Raw genomic sequence first — 15,544 nt, 5'->3', positions numbered from 1 at the left:
GTGACCTTGGGGAGATCTTTTCACCTCTCTGTGCCTCAATCCTCCATCATCTGGAACAATAAGTAAGTAAATAATTAAGAGCAGGAAAATGGAATAAGCTTCTTTCTTCTACCCACTGTCTTGCTCCTACCTTGTCTATTTCGATTGAAAGGACTTCAAGTAGGGGATTAAATACCCTGTGCTTTTAGCACTGCATGCAAAATGAAGCCTGATCATAAGAAGAGCTGTTGTAACCTGTGGTAAATGGACTGTCTGCCTTCTAAAGCTTTAATATCTTGCAAATAGGAACGTGGCATTTCCTTCTCTAATTCCAAATGCTAATGTGACTGTTGAAAGTTCATAAGGAGAGAGAAGGATCCTGCCCAAAGAAGACAAAATGCAGTGGTGAATGTTCCTCACAACAGGCACTGGCAGGACAAGGACCTTAATTATGGTTCAGGAGTTAAAAAACTTTCCTCTGGTCCTTCCCTAATATCTCCAGAATCTTTTTATCTCCTTTCCTCCCTATTTCCTTAAATTTCAGCTGTGCATGTTCCTGTTGTGATTATAGAAGACAGCTTTTCTGACCCTTATATTTCATTGTGTAATTATTGTTTACCTCCAGGTCCCAGTGCAGCGGTAATTTCAAAGTCTTGAATTGATTTTCTTACAGCCAAGCTGCTACCTGAAGTGTCATGGGGATGGCTTAACCCATTTCTTTCCCTGCAGGGGACCTTTTGCAAAAAAAAAATGTGTAGAAGCAAAGCAGGCCATGGTTAGACAGTGATTAAAGCCGGCATGGATCTGTACTGATCTGCTGCCCAGAAGAACAGGTTTCATCCTTTGCTCACCACCATGCTCACAGCATCATTTGTTTGGCAGCTTGGTGGGCCATGGGAATTAATCCAGTTATTACTAAACCTGGCAAAATATCTGGAAAAAAAAAAATCGATACAACTTTAAACGAGCCGCAACAACAGAATAAAAAAAAAGGCAGCCACAGTCATAGGCAGGCAGAGCTAGGCTCTCTGCCTGGTCCCATTTAACCCAGTGACTTATTTGGGAGGGCTCTGGAATCCACTGTTCTGTTTTCCCTCTTGTGAGAGAGACTAAATCATGTGTGATGGGGAACCTAAAGCTTGCTGATTTCTTCCCCACTGGAACTAATTGCATACAATTCAGTGTTGTGCTTCTACTTTCTTCCTTTACAGCCAGGAAGATGTAATGTTAGATCACTAGATGAAACAAACTGTGTTTGCTGTTATCCTGTATTTTGCTTGCTTTGGTCCTGGAGGAATTCCAAGAAATCCCTTTCTTCTCTGCTCAGCAGCAGTGGCCGATTGTACACCCAGATTTTCAGTCTGTGTGTTCTGTGTGTATGAGGAAAAGGAAAATATCATCTGACTCTTATTGCTACTTACAGTGTTGGATTTGCTTACTACTTTAACAAGGCGTTGAACTACATTCACGCTTATTACCATCTTTAAGGGATGCCCTACTGGGATACCGCGAAAGAGAGTGTGCTGGGTCTGGCCGAGACCGAGGGAGAGGGAGGAGGCGGTGGCGGTGGCTCTACTCGGGTTACATTTATTGTTGGCCTGCCTCAGGTTACATCCCTTAATCCTGCCGAGGCATCGCTCTGTGCCTCCAGGAGGGATTCGTCCGACCACCAAAAATCCAACCGGAGTCAGGCCCGGGGCAGAAATCAGCGAGCGCGGAAATCAGATACCCCTGACTGAGGAGACATCCCCAACTTGAGCAAGTTCTCCCCGAAAGATCAGGTAAAATGCTTTACTTTTGCCATATTTTGTATCGATTGCAGCGATTCTGGCCAAGCCTTTGGTTCTGTGACACCAGGGACCGACAGCCCCGTCGTTCCCTGTGAAAGTGGAGCTGCCGAGGCCACCAGTGTCGCACGGCCACCCCGGGCCCCGGCAGCATCGCTGCTCCCGGCGGCGCGCCCAGCGGTGTCCCGGGGACACAGCTCCAGGGACGGGCCAGCAGCGCGGGCCCTGCGCCACTGCGGGACCGGGGCGGAGCAGCGACATCCTTGAGGCTCCGTCCTTGGCGGGGATTGAGCGCGGCTGCCGCCTCCCCCCAGCCGCGCCGCCGGGCCCGCCCCTTCCGCTGCGGAGCGGTCTTTGCCTGAGCCCCGAGCCCCGAACCCCGCTCTCTCTGAGCTGCTCCGGCTCCCCTTCCGTTGCGGAGCGCTCGTTGCCCGAGCCCCGCGCCCCTCCCGTTGCGGGGCGCTCGTTGCCCGAGCCCCGCGCCCCTTCCGTTGCGGAGCGCTCGTTGCCCGAGCCCCGCGCCCCTTCCGTTGCGGAGCGCTCGTTGCCTGAGCCCCGCGTTCTCCTCGCCGCTTCTGCGCTGCTCCCGCTGCCCGGTGCGTATGGAGAGACCCTGCTCCGGGACACGGGGTGCTGGGTGGCCGCCCAGCTGGCCCGTCCCTTGACCCCGCCGGGGTTCTGCCTTGCCGCGGGCCGAGCATCCCTGCGTGGCCAGCGGGTGATGCCTGGGGTAGCCGGAGCTGGGTCGGGCTCCCGAGGGTTCAGGTTGGGGTCTGGAATGGCCGGTTTGGGTTTAGGGAGGTTGGGGAGCCAGGCTGCGGTTCCCCCGAGTGTTGGGGTCTGGGGTGGCCCGAGCTGGGTTGTGGCTCCCGAGGGTTTGGGGTGGCCGGGGTCGGGCGGTGGTTCCGGGCTGGTCCCCGGCTGTGCTCAGGGCGCCCCGGTGCCGCCGCGGCCCCTGTGTGCCCTGGCGCGGCCCTGGGCCTCGGGCAGTCTCGGAGGGAAGCCGGGGAAATCCCAGCCCGCTCCCTGCGGCCCGGCTGGCTCGTGGAGTCCCGTCCCGGAGCCCCGTTGTGCCGAGAGGTGAATGCCCAGGGCCCGGCAGCGCTGATGGAATTTCACCTCCGGCGGATGGCTCTGGGAACGGCGGTGGCGGGGTGTGCTGCCAGCCGCTGGCCGGCACGGGGAGGGCAGGCACCTGGAGACCTAGAGCTGTGTGGGTGGTGAGGGGTGACTCGTGGCTGGGAAGGAGCCCTGCGAGCAAGGGCAGCGTGCCCGGAGCTGCTTTACGTGGGCTGTGGCAGGTGACTTCTCCCTTCAGAACATGCCTTCGGCTCCCTCTGGCCTGCCCTGATCCGCATCTCTCCTCGCAGAGCACCATGGCCACTGTCAAGGACCAGCTGATCAGCCCCATTGCGGAGGAAGCCAAGGTCCCCAACAACAAGATCACGGTTGTGGGGGTTGGCATGGTTGGGATGGCCGCTGCTGTCAGCGTCCTTGGAAAGGTATGGCTCAAGGACAGCGTGCTCCCCAAGCCCCCGTGCTGTCGTGCTCTGCACTGCCTGTCTTAGTAAAAGGTGGGACATTTGGGAGGTTGGCACAGGAATGAATCATTAGCAGCTTGGGTAAGCAAGCAGTGACCTACAAGCCTGACCTCCACATTCAGCCTCTCCTTGTTCTCTCACTTTTCTGTCTGTGCTTAGCAGTAAATGTCTCATTAGGCAGAATGATTTTCCAGGCTGCTGGGAAAATGTAGGTAGGAATGATTTCACAGCCCCTACCAAACTTCTCATTCTCTTCTTAGTTTTTTATTCTTCCCCAACAAAGCTGGAGTTTGCTTGGTGCTCTGCTGGGCAAAGAATGGGGACAAAGCAAAAATCTGGGTGAAATATAGGATAGCAATCAAGACTGTTTGCTTTCGTTCTTTTAAAGAATATGTGCTCTAGTAGCTGAAAATACTGCTATCCCCTTCAGCAGCTTCCCTATTTCTCTTAAGCCCTTTTCGCTTGTTTATATGACTTTATTTTTTTCCAAAGAGGTGTTAACTAGTTTTTAAATAACTAAAAACAGAGGGCTGAACTTGGAGATTATTATGACTTTTCCTGCTGCTGGTTTGTGGGATATGTTTGTCAAATCTCATGGCGCAGTCTTTGAGCAAAGTAAAGCCTTATTAATCAGTGAGGATGTCTTGTACTTTGCACTTTGTTTTTAGAGAATATTGTGAATTCATCAAATTTGAAAAGACAGATAGAAACCGCAGACTTTTTTTGTTTTTAAAAGAAGGCACCAACAGATATGCCCTGCACCCTTGCAGGGGCAGATCTTAAATCAGTTAGCTTAAATCAGTCAGATGAAAAATCTTGCTTGTACAAATAAACCAGCTGTAATTTGTTTGTAGATGACCCTCCAATGTATTACCCTGAGAATGCATGTTTTAATGCATGTTTAATTATATTTAAAAAAAAGTAAGGCCTTTCACTTGCTGATATTCATGAACCCTGTGAGCAAAGAAAATTTAAAGAAGGAACAGGCCACATTGAAACTAAGTGCGAAACTGATGTGAAAGTGGCAAATAGTTTTTAAAACAAATAAGTAAAGAAGAAATTTAATGGAAAAACTGTGATGAATGATAAATGATAGTTCCGTGTGGGTTTTTATATATAACGATTTTTAAGCACATGGTTGCCTGTCATGGCCTGAAATCAGTTGTTTTTGATGTAACCTGTGGGGGAGCCCAGGTGATGTTACCACAAATTGAACCACAATTCAGCATTCATTTAATGCACTTCTCTAAGCAGGGTCAAACTGCCTTGTCAGATATCTAAGCACAAAGTTTTACTGTTAATGAACAGTATGCACCAAACCCAGAATAAGAAATGGTTTTAAATTCTTCAAGCATGGATGATGACATGGAGTTTATTTGAGTCAGGCTTCTGCTTTTACTCTCTCACAACTATAAGCTGCAGTATAAAATGTTTTCATAATAAAACCATCTGGTTCTTGTAACTGAATTATAATAATGTAATAGAATCATTTGGGCTGGAAAAGATCTCTTAAGATCATTGAGAGCAACTATTAACCCAGAACTGCCAAGTCTAGCATGTCTCCAAGTGCCGCATCTAAAAGTTCTATAAACACATCCAGGGATTGTGACCCAACAGCTTCTCTGGGCAGCCTGACCACCCTTCTGGTGATGAATTTTTTCCTCCTATCCAATCTAAACCTCTCCTGGCACAGGATCTGTTCAGTCCCTTGTTCCCTTGGAGCAGAGGCCAACCCCATCTGGCTGTCCCCTCCTGTCAGGGAGCTGTGGAGAGCAGTAGGGCTCCCCTGAGCCTCCTTTTCTCCAGGCTGAGCCCCCTCAGCCTCTCCTGATGCTCCAGCTCCATTCTCCAGCTCTGTTCCCTTCTCTGGACACGCTTCAGCCCCTCAATATGTTTGTAGTGAGGGAATACAGGATTTGAGCCCAGAGGGACAGTCACTGCTCTGGTCCTGCTGGCCACTCTGTTGCTGATACAGCCAAAATGCCTTTGGCCTTTTTGGCCAGCTGGGCTGGCTCATGTTCAGCCACTGCTGACCAATATGATGTGGGTTTGACTTGTGCAAAATGCTTGGCTCTAATACTGATTTCAGTTTGGTGGTGTGGTATTAACTGTATGAATTTGCATGACTCTAAAACTTCCACGTTGCTTATTTAGTTCCTGCTCAGTTAGAGACAAATCATTGATATTACCATACTGATTAGAAATGGGAGCTAAATCTGTTCTGCAACATAAATATCACACAGTAGCTCCTCTAGAGAAAAATAGCTAAAGAATCCTTTTTCTCTCAATTTCAGTGTTGAGGAAGTCTGTTCCCATTGTATATTTTTGTGAAATGAATTGACTGATGGCATGTTGAAAGAGAATACTTATTTGATAATTAGATGGTGTGTTCTTTCAGATATTTAAATATTTAAAACAGGCCTGTTTGCTGGGTAGATTTAGAGGGTTTGCCACAACTCTGAAAGATGAAACTTTTTTTCCAAAGATAGTAACTAAATTAAGAAGTGCTTTCCTAGCAAAGGGTTGGCTGTGCACTCAAGGTCTCCACAAATGATACCTTTTTTGGAAAGTCTGAGTGGGTTTTGTGGATCTGTGCTATAGTAGCCTCAGACTTCATGAGATGCATCAGAACACCAAGATGGAGCTGGTTTATTTGGAGAAGAGATGCTTTCAGATGGGTGAAATGTGTTACTTTAAAATGTAATTTAGCTCTGCTCTGGGTTAACTTTAAAATGCATGTGAACTGCTTCATTGACTCCACATTTTGTTGTTTTCAGGGTCTTTGTGATGAGCTTGCTCTGGTTGATGTTATGGAAGACAGACTAAAAGGAGAAATGATGGACCTGCAGCATGGGAGTGTGTTCCTTCACACTCACAAGATCGTGGCAGACAAAGGTGCACTTCAGTTTCTTTGATTTAACACTGGTATTTTGTGACTTTGCTTCATAGTGGAGAATTAGTTGTGCAGTCCTAAAGAACTCTTAGGATTTGGCATTGAAAAAGGTGAAGTGTGTGAGTTGGGGTGAGTTCAGATGAACACCATAATGGGAGTGGCTCTTAAGCTGGGCTCTCTTACATCTCTTAACAATTTGGGCCTTGTTTAGTAAAATTGATTTTAGTGAAACTGTATGTAGAAGAAATAGTATTATTTTCATAGTGGAAATGAGAGTCAGAATGGCTAAATGGACTCTCAACACTCAGGTATTGGTATATCAGGTCAATGTCAGGAGATGTTGCTGGCTTTTAAACTGATGTCTTGGTTTTGGGTTTGAATGCAGAAGCTCTCTCTACCTCCTGTATTAACACAGTGCTACTGGAATTAGAGTGGAGTTATTTTAAACACACTCTGTATCTTCTCTCCTGTGCTCTGGTTAGACTATGCTGTCACTGCCAACTCCAGGATCGTGGTGCTGACTGCAGGAGTCCGTCAGCAGGAGGGAGAGAGTCGCCTCAACCTCTTGCAGAGGAATGTGGCTGTCTTCAAAAACATCGTCCCTCACGTCGTCAAGTACAGCCCCAACTGCATCATCCTGGTGGTTTCCAACCCAGGTAATGCAGTCTTCTCCTAATTACTTACAGATTTGGTTTGACAAGATACAACATTAGTTAGTTCTCAGAAAATCTCTTCAATTACAAATTGTTGAAACTTAATAGCTTTTTGTGGACATCTGAGAGTACAGACAAATACTCTGTACTTTCTGATGCTCTCTTTATTCAGAACTTGCCATTATGTCCATTTTAAAAGAGTACTTTGTGATAAATACTTAAGGTCTTTGCATACTTTGGCTTAAGCAGTAGGAAGTGTAAATTTTTTCTCTCTAATGGAAGATTTGTGTCTGGATAGCATAGGGCTGTTTTTCAGCATGAAGAACTTGCCCTGTAGTTGTGGCTATATTTTCAGAAAAAAGCATTTGCATGCTGAAGCCTATGGTGAAATAAAGGCTGTCTGTACTCCACAGTTCAATTAAAACAGTAAAGATTATGCATATTTGTTCACTTGCAAGTATCTCATTGCACTGAGACAGTTTGGACATTTGGATGTCTAAAGGTGACTGTAAATATTCTGATGTGCTTTGTTGGGTGTCCCTGTAGGGTCGTCCTTGCTTAATTCAACATCTGAAACCTCTACTGAAGAACTGTGGTGATGAAGTTGACACTGCTTTTAAAGAAAACCTGGCAGAGTGGAACCATTGTGTGCTCTGTTGGGGGTTGAGTGATTATCTGGTGTACAGTCAGCCAGTGTTCTGAGCGAATAGAGTGACTTGCAGCAGTTCTAAGCACTTACCTGAAAACCACACTGACTCAAAGATCAGGCTGTTCTTGTTCTAGCAAAGCTGAATTCAGCCTGTCGACTTGTCTCCAGCAGAGCAGCTGCAGGAGGAGAATTGCATGTTGCTTTTTCAGAATTATTTTTATAATTTATATTTTTGTTTTTTCAGTGTGTGGAGTTTTGTCCACTAGTCTTACATAGTGAAGGTCATTGTGAGCCCATGAGAAGGAGCTTTGGATGTGTAACGTTTGATGCCCTTCCCTGCCCCAGCTGAGGCTGTAGGGCACATGCCACTGGTGAGGTGTGAGCTGTGCTTTGGTGCCTGAGCAGAGCAAATGATGCGTTTCAGATCTGGGCACACAAATGTGTTCCCTCCTGAGAACTGCCTGGCTCCTCAGAGTTGGAGTCAATTCCTGCAGCCTGGTTATTGCTGTTGCTTTGAGCTGTGAATTAGAGCTCTCTGCTCACATCCTTCTGTCTGCCCTACCTAGCTCTGGGTTTTTTCCTAAAACTGTATTTTTAGAAACACATGCAGCTAAAGCACATTGCTCATCTGGCTTTTCATGCTGCAGAGGTGGTAGATGTAGAAAGTGCTTAGTGCACAAATCAAGAAATGAAACCGAAGGAATTACCAGCTACACAGAGTATGTAAATCTCAGACTTTTGGTTGTAAATTGTTTAACCTGTTGTTGTGATGGTGAACTGGAAGGGAGCATTATTCAGGAAATTGCTGGAATGTTTTAGCCACATGAGATCAGTCCCAGTTCTGAATGCCCTAGGGCCTTAACTGTGACCAAAAAAAAAGTGTGTCCAACTTTAGCTGGTAGGAATCTAATCTCTAAAGACCTTCCTTGAATTTTCTTAGGACCCATCAAGCTACTGTTTAGAATTTCAAGCACTGCATCCATTTTAATCCCCCAAACAGCCAGATCTAAACTTCCTTAATCAGTGAACACGACTGTGTTTTGAGTCCTCCTGATTGCCCTGCTATGCTCAGTAAGGAAATTATTGGAGCATTCTTGGTGTGAGTGGAGTTTCATTTGCCCTGCATGCTTTTCCTTTCAGTGGATATAATGACCTATATCACATGGAAGCTGAGTGGGCTGCCAAAACACCGTGTGATTGGAAGTGGCTGCAATCTGGACACGGCCAGATTCCGTTATCTGATGTCCGAGAGACTTGGGATCCATCCAAGCAGCTGCCATGGCTGGATCTTGGGAGAGCACGGTGATTCCAGTGGTAAGGAGCAGTTCTGATCTCCCTGGGAATGAGCCAAACCATAGCAGAGGTTGAGGTTTCTTACAGAATTCTGAAGGAACAGCTGCAGTTGAGCTCAAGTAACTGGTACTTTGCTGTAATTTTATGAAGATTAGAGTTGAGAGAAGTGCAGGAAATCCACCTACACATATTTAATAAGTGTAATTGTGGCTGTACAATTAGAGCCTGAGCTGAGAAGGCCAGTTTTGTGAGGCTGTGTTGTGAAGGCTGCAGCTTGCTTCTCTTTATCCTCAGTTTTTGGCGTACCATTCCATAGCCTTTGGCACAGTTCTCCTCTGAAAGCAGTATCAGCACTTGCTAGGTCAATAGCAGAGCTTGTTATTCTGGCAGTCCATGTCCAGGATAACAAAATTATCCCTTACCTTGTTTTGTGACTTTTCTCCTTGCTGTTTAAAGCAAAGATAGTTTTAAATATGAAAGAAAAGAAATTTATCTGTCCTGATTGAATTCATGTATTCCAAGTCTGAAATGCTGCAGCAGAACATTTATGTACATTGTCAATACTTTATATTTTCATGTTGTGTATTTCTAAAGGAGCCAGCTCTTCATTGTCCCATTGCATTTGATCAAAGTACAGCGTCTGATCAACAGCAGCAGTTTTTGTAGCCAGCTCTATACTAATGAAAGCAGAGTTTGGCTGAGCACATGCAGAGCTTATCCTGTGTCATTGTCACAGCTGCTTTTGCTTTGAAGTAACTCCACATTCCTGCTTACTTCCAAAAAACAGATACTCAACCTGCCTCTGATCTTCCAGGATGCAGGGAGAGGTGCATATTCCTGTCTTGATAGTTTAAGTTTGCATATTGTTGCCCTCTTATTTGTGTAAATAAGAACAAATTTCTTGAAGGCTGATCCTAATACTGATTAGTGAAACTGCAAATGCTGCCATTTTGAGTAAAATCAGTTCTAAAAGGCCAGGTAGCTAAAATATGCCTTTTTACTAGAATTTGGTATTTCTGACTTCAGAAACTTCCAGGCTCTGACTGCTGTCACATGTTACAAGTGACTTGTTTAAGTGCCAGTGCTAACACAGTCTCATGTTTGACTCCCAGAGTTCTCAGATTTAACTGTAGCTAAATAAAAACGTAAAACCTGCCTCAACCATTGCTGTGGTTCTGGTTGCTCCTCCTTTGTTTTCAATTATTTTGGCTAGGAAAGATGGAGGGGGAGTTGCCAGGTGCTGCTGGCACTGATGTCCTGCCTCTGTTGCAGTGGCTGTTTGGAGTGGAATGAATGTGGCAGGAGTTTCCCTCCAGCAGCTGAACCCTGCCATGGGAACTGACAAGGATCCTGAGAACTGGAAGGAGGTCCACAAGCAAGTGGTTGCAAGGTATGATGATCTGAGGGGTAATGTGGATGGATACCATGCTGACAACAGTTTGTCTGCACTCTGTCTCTTCTGGTGCAGCTTTCATGCCCTCTTAGGTAGAGGGTTGCTTGAGTGAGTGGGACTGCTTTTTTAAACACAGAAATGAAGGATTTCAGCTGGTAAGGTTTGTCTCCGGCACGGGACAGGTTGTTGCATTAAAAATCCACTCTAGTGCTGAAGCACTTGAGCTGTGAGTGCTTGTTTTCCCATATGGAGTTTCTTCAGTGGGTAACTTTGTTCAAAGGGCACAAGCCCAAGAAAAGGGAACATGTTTGTGTGAGCAGAGTGTTGGAATTGGGGAAAACGCTGCTCATGGATGCAGGAGAGTTTGTGTACAGCTGGCTACGTGTTGCTAAGTCTTTTGTGAAATGAGTATACACTCACTGGGATAAAGTGTGTGCAGATGTTGGCTAAAAACCTCAGCATGTAGTGGTGCTTTGACTCTAAATATTTCCCTATTCCATTGTGCCCCTGGCTGAAACAGAGCTTGTCAGGTATAGGTGCCATTTTCTACGTAACACTAGGATCTCTTCCTAGATGGAGCTGATTTTGTTTTCAGCTAATCCTATGAGAACAACAAGATTCTTTATTATGCATAGTGGATAATGTGGGGATAATGTAGATTTTATGCTTTATCCTCTAATGTTGAAACACATAACTTGGACATTTTAATTCCGAAAAGTACAGTGTGTTTCAGGAGTTTGAAAATTTTTAAATGGCTTACATTGACTGGTTTTAAAGCTTGTAATCTGCAGTGACTTGCTTGAAGACATGTTAATGAAGTTGTATTTCAATGTTTCCTAGTGCCTACGAGGTGATCAAACTAAAGGGATACACAAACTGGGCTATTGGCTTCAGTGTGGCTGACCTCTGTGAGACCATCCTGAAGAACCTGCACCGGGTTCATTCAGTTGCTACTCTGGTGAAGGTAAGAACTGGGGGCTGATTGGACACTCTGGCTCTTTTTTGTTCTGGACAGGCTAAATAGCCTCTATTAGCAAGGTGCTGAATGAAGGAAGCTTTGTAAAATACTACTTTGAATGTCAAATGGCAGCTTACTATTGGTCTTTCTTCTAGGCTGACCTCTTGTCACAAGTATGGAGCTGAAAAGGAAGTTCTCTGTGCAGAACTACCTTTGTGTGAAGCTTTGCTATGTGTAGCATATGCAGATTCCTTGAAAGGAAGTTTTCAGTGTAAAAGTGGAAGAGTTCTTGGAGGCCCAGCTGTGACTCCAGGAGCCACTGTCCTTTTATAGCTGGTGTAACCGGCTGCATGTGGTCTGTACCAGCTCCACAGCCTCTGCTGCAGCAAGGGCTCTGAGCTCCCTCTGTTGGCCTGTCCTAATCCTGTGTCTGAATCTTTTCAGCTCCTTGCTGTATAGAACTAAAGTGAGAGAGAGGTTTGAAGGTGGGGTTTCTGCCATCAGCTGTTTGGTATTGCCAGGCATTTGGTCTGAAACAGCTCTATACTATTTATTTTCTTGAATTCATTGTGGCTGAAATTTTTCTGCAGGTTGTAAAACAATGGTTTTTGAGCTCTGAAACATAAACCAACCACTGATCTGTGGTGACAGGCCTGTGTCTGATCTCTTCTCTTTGGTGACAGGGCATGTATGGCATTCAGCATGAGGTCTTCTTGAGCCTTCCTTCTGTCCTAAGTGCCTCTGGCCTGACGTGTGTCATCAACCAAAAGCTGAAGGACGATGAGGTGACCCAGCTGAGGAAGAGTGCGGACACACTGTGGGACGTCCAGAAGGATGTCAAGGATCTGTAACTCCTGAATGTTAGGTTCCAGCAATGTTGTAGAAAAACAGCATGTTGTTTGCGGATGGGGGTTCTACTCACTGTGTATCTCAATGGTCTACATGAAATGTTCTTCCAGACTTTTGTCCATGGTAGCTAAGCTTATGCTTGCTGTAACGCACAACTTTGCAAACAAATAAAGCGATTTTCAGGCGTTTCTGGTTGTCTTAGTGACTCTTCCAGTATGTAAATTATCTGCCTTACTCTGGCATTTTCCTTTAGTGTTTGCCACGGACTGCATGCAATTGTAGACTTGATGTGTCCTTCTAAAAGGTTGGAAACAAAGTAGTAAGAGTGAATTGGTGGGATTTCGCTAGCACCACCTTGCTGTGAGGCTTTTCTCAGTCCAGGTGCTGAGTAAGTGGAGTTCATTCCCAGACCTGTTTCTGATAGAGGACTTCATAGTTTTACTGATGAGTAGAGGAAATGGAACAAGCATTTGGCTCTGTGCCACCAGCCAAAATTATGCCAGCAATAAGGTTTTGTATGCCTCTGGCGTAGAAAGAGTCCCATAGATCCTTCCCTCTTCTGGACTAAATTCTTTGCTTGTTAATGGTGCCTAGTTCTTATAGTTCAAAAACCAATATTATTTTATATTTGATTATCCAAATTTCAAGGGTTTTTTTTCTGGACCTAGACTGGAATGTTGTGGTTTTGGTCTTTTTTATTAGACAAGCCAAGTTGGGTCTTAAATCTCTAAATTTCAGCATGATTGTTAAAGGCTTTATATACTTGGAGGGGGGAAGCAGATTAAAAAAAAATCATAGTTTATTTCTTAATCACTGTTATGGAGTAAATATTAACCATAAAATAGAACTGCTCAGCCTAAATGTCCAGGGGACAGACAGCATCAAATCCATGTGTCTTGTGAGGCCTGTTAGTTTTGTTTCATTACAAATGGTCTGAGACTATGCTGCAGCAATTTAAAGCTCTTTTCTATCTGCATTAAAATGCTTTGGATATTGGACTAAAATACTTTCACAAGCAGGTAGCTTAATTTTTGTAGTTCCTTTTAAAAGGGAAGGTCATGAAAGTATTGTTACATTGCAGGTTAACTTCTGTGATTCAGTAAGGATCATGTAGTTACTGAAATATTCGTGGCATGCTGCTGGCAGCATTATTTACAAAGGGTATCCCAGAGACCTCGGGAGATGTTTTATTCTTAGTTACAGGCTGAATTCCAGCCTCCTTTGCCAACAGTGGGGAGGAAATTATATTCTCTGCTTTCCTAGCTTGGTGTGGAGATCTTACTGGAAGGCTTTCTACACCTGGATGGATTAAAGTTCCTGCTAAGAACTGTTCATGATCAGCTGGATTTAGGAGGTAAATGGCACAAGGTGCTGCTCTTTTCAGGACAGGCTCATTAGGAAAATTCACCTGAGCACTTTTAGTACAGGAACCTTGCACAGTTCCTTCCTGGCTTTGTTCTTAGATTCTTCTCAGCAATGAAGTAATTCAAAGTTGTGTTGTGGGACCTTGCAGGATTCTTGAGTGATGTGCATGAAGAGGCATCAGCTGTCTCAGGGAACAGGGAGTGCTCCTTTTCCCCTTCAGGTGGTGTTACATACTGATTTTTGAAGGTCACCTGGCTACAGTTATCAGGATTTTTCACTGACTGCATCCTCACCCATTACAATGTAGGGTCAGACCTTGTTCTGTGGTTGGCAAACTGAGACCCAAAGGGACATTTTGAGCATCCATGCTCCTGGTGCTTGAGGTGAGGGATTCTGTCACCTGCTGTCTGTCAGCTGCTTCAATCCCCTCCAGGTGCACAGGGGAGCTTTTTTTGTGAGTGATCACAGACTTAACAAGATCTTTAGTGCCTAGATATCAAGCAAAGAGAGAACTCATGAAAAAATCTGTTCTGTTTAAAGACAAAGTGGACACAGGTGAAGGAGGAAACTGAAGGAATGGAGAAAAAATTGGTTTGTGTGGTGAGAACTCTTCTTGCACATCAGCAATTTCACTGTACTACCCTTTTTTCTTTCTACTTTCCTTTTTTTCATCTTCTGCTTTTGGGGCAATGACATCATGAAGAAACATTCTAAAAAATTTAGGCAGCAGTGAATAGCCATTCTGGGTGTTATGCAGGATTAGTTCCAAATTGTTAAATAGGAATGAGTATCCTGGGTTAGTGGGTTTTAAGCTTTTACAAATAGGCTCTTCAGCTGTTACTTGCATCCACTGATGCTTGTAAGACCTATGCAAGGGCCACAATGATATTGTGATTATTTTCTCTTAGGAATCTTAGCACACACAATCTTTTATTTTCATTGCGGCTGCATGGCTGTAGAATAGCTTCCCTGTGTGTGTTTATACAATACCAGCCTATCACCTCCTGTTACTTGGAGTCTATCCATAATTTAGTATTGTATCAAACATATAAATTCCTAAATAACAATATTGCTATAGGACATCTGTGGGTTTTAATCCAAATATAATAGGTTTATGTTTTCTTCTGTATGCTTTGTTGGTTCAGGCCATTGATTCACAAACTCTGCTTGTTTTATGTGGTTTTTAGCCACACTCCTGTGTCTCAAGAGGTCCTTGGCCCAGCAGAGAACATTGTGGTGCTGCTGGGCAGAGCAGTGCAGCTAGCAAAAGAAATGCTTCAAAACACTTCAGAAAAGTGAGGACAGCCTCCTCTGTTCACTCACACAGGGCAAGATCAGTAATGTTATTTTAATTGCCCTAAGGCTCTGGACCCTCTTCCATTTGCAGGTGCACAATTACTGGAGAGCAGAAAGTCACCTTGATTACCCTGCAAATGTACATATTGATAAACAACAAGGGACTTTTAGTGTTAAATTATGTTCTTTTTTATTAATCTTTTTTATTAATTGGGACAGGAAATTGAAGGCACATTCAAACAGTGAGTGTTAAAATGAACACATAGCTGCAGAGGGATGAAAAGGTTTCATAAATGTATTTTGAAAACTTGTAGTGCTGATGTGACTTTCATATCAGCTAACTTAGAATTGTAGTTTATGGTAGTTAGGTGACTTCAGTTGCTCACTGAGTTCCTCTTACCTTGTGTTTACAAACTTCATGTTAGTTAGCCTTGTGCTGCAAAGAAATGCTATTTCCCCTGATTTAAAGTCAGACCAACTAAGCCACAAACTCTCAGTGGACTGTGGATGCTGAACTGCTTGCTGTCAGTGTGACAAGTAGCCCAGAAACATTTAGGAGTCAGATCCTTACATTGTGCTCCTGTGGCCTCCCAGAGCAATGTCTAATTTTGGGCATTTCTTCTATAAACACTTCTCCCCTAATGCATGTGTGTGAATCCAGCCTTATGCAAGGCAAAACTTCCAAAGCCTTTCTGACTACAGTAGCCAGGGCCTTCCTAAAAACCACACCAGTCCCTGTGGTGTTCTACAATTTATAAACTGCTCCTGAGATACCATTGCTGTGTGAGCTGTTATTCTTTGGCAGCAAGGGAGCTGTGCAAATCATTAACTTAGAACGCTCTGTTGGAGAGGTCAGGCTCGGGAGGGCTGGATTTGCTCAATATCTGA

The 15,544-nt window shown here is 44.7% G+C and overlaps 1 protein-coding gene across 2 annotated transcripts; it reads left to right on the top strand.

The window, feature by feature from the left end:
- Positions 1–1,531: 1,531 nt before the first annotated feature.
- On the top strand, positions 1,532–12,182 carry LDHB (lactate dehydrogenase B). Of its 2 annotated transcripts, none has more exons than XM_058022385.1 (8): positions 1,532–1,760; positions 3,137–3,268; positions 6,085–6,202; positions 6,683–6,856; positions 8,643–8,816; positions 10,068–10,185; positions 11,029–11,152; positions 11,830–12,182. In XM_058022385.1, the coding sequence occupies exons 2-8, from the start codon at positions 3,143–3,145 to the stop codon at positions 11,995–11,997; spliced, it is 1,002 nt and encodes a 333-aa protein (XP_057878368.1). In that variant the 5' UTR covers positions 1,532–1,760; positions 3,137–3,142; the 3' UTR covers positions 11,998–12,182. The 2 variants fall into 2 exon arrangements, with proteins under 2 accessions (XP_057878368.1, XP_057878367.1); XM_058022384.1 differs by lacking the exon at positions 1,532–1,760 and adding an exon at positions 2,098–2,362.
- Positions 12,183–15,544: the final 3,362 nt, after the last annotated feature.

Source organism: Melospiza georgiana, chromosome 4, assembly GCF_028018845.1.
Source record: "Melospiza georgiana isolate bMelGeo1 chromosome 4, bMelGeo1.pri, whole genome shotgun sequence".
In the NCBI taxonomy this organism is placed as follows: domain Eukaryota; kingdom Metazoa; phylum Chordata; class Aves; order Passeriformes; family Passerellidae; genus Melospiza; species Melospiza georgiana.
The sequence above is the reverse complement of the archived record's forward strand: the minus strand, read 5'-3'. Positions and strand labels throughout refer to the sequence as shown.

Excerpts from the sequence above, each read along its gene's own strand:
- LDHB (XM_058022385.1), top strand. The coding sequence starts at position 3,143 with ATGGCCACTGTCAAGGACCAGCTGATCAGCCCCATTGCGGAGGAAGCC. Across the intron at positions 3,269-6,084 it reads CTGTCAGCGTCCTTGGAAAG|GGTCTTTGTGATGAGCTTGC; the intron begins GTATGGCTCAAG and ends TGTTGTTTTCAG. Across the intron at positions 11,153-11,829 it reads CAGTTGCTACTCTGGTGAAG|GGCATGTATGGCATTCAGCA; the intron begins GTAAGAACTGGG and ends CTTTGGTGACAG.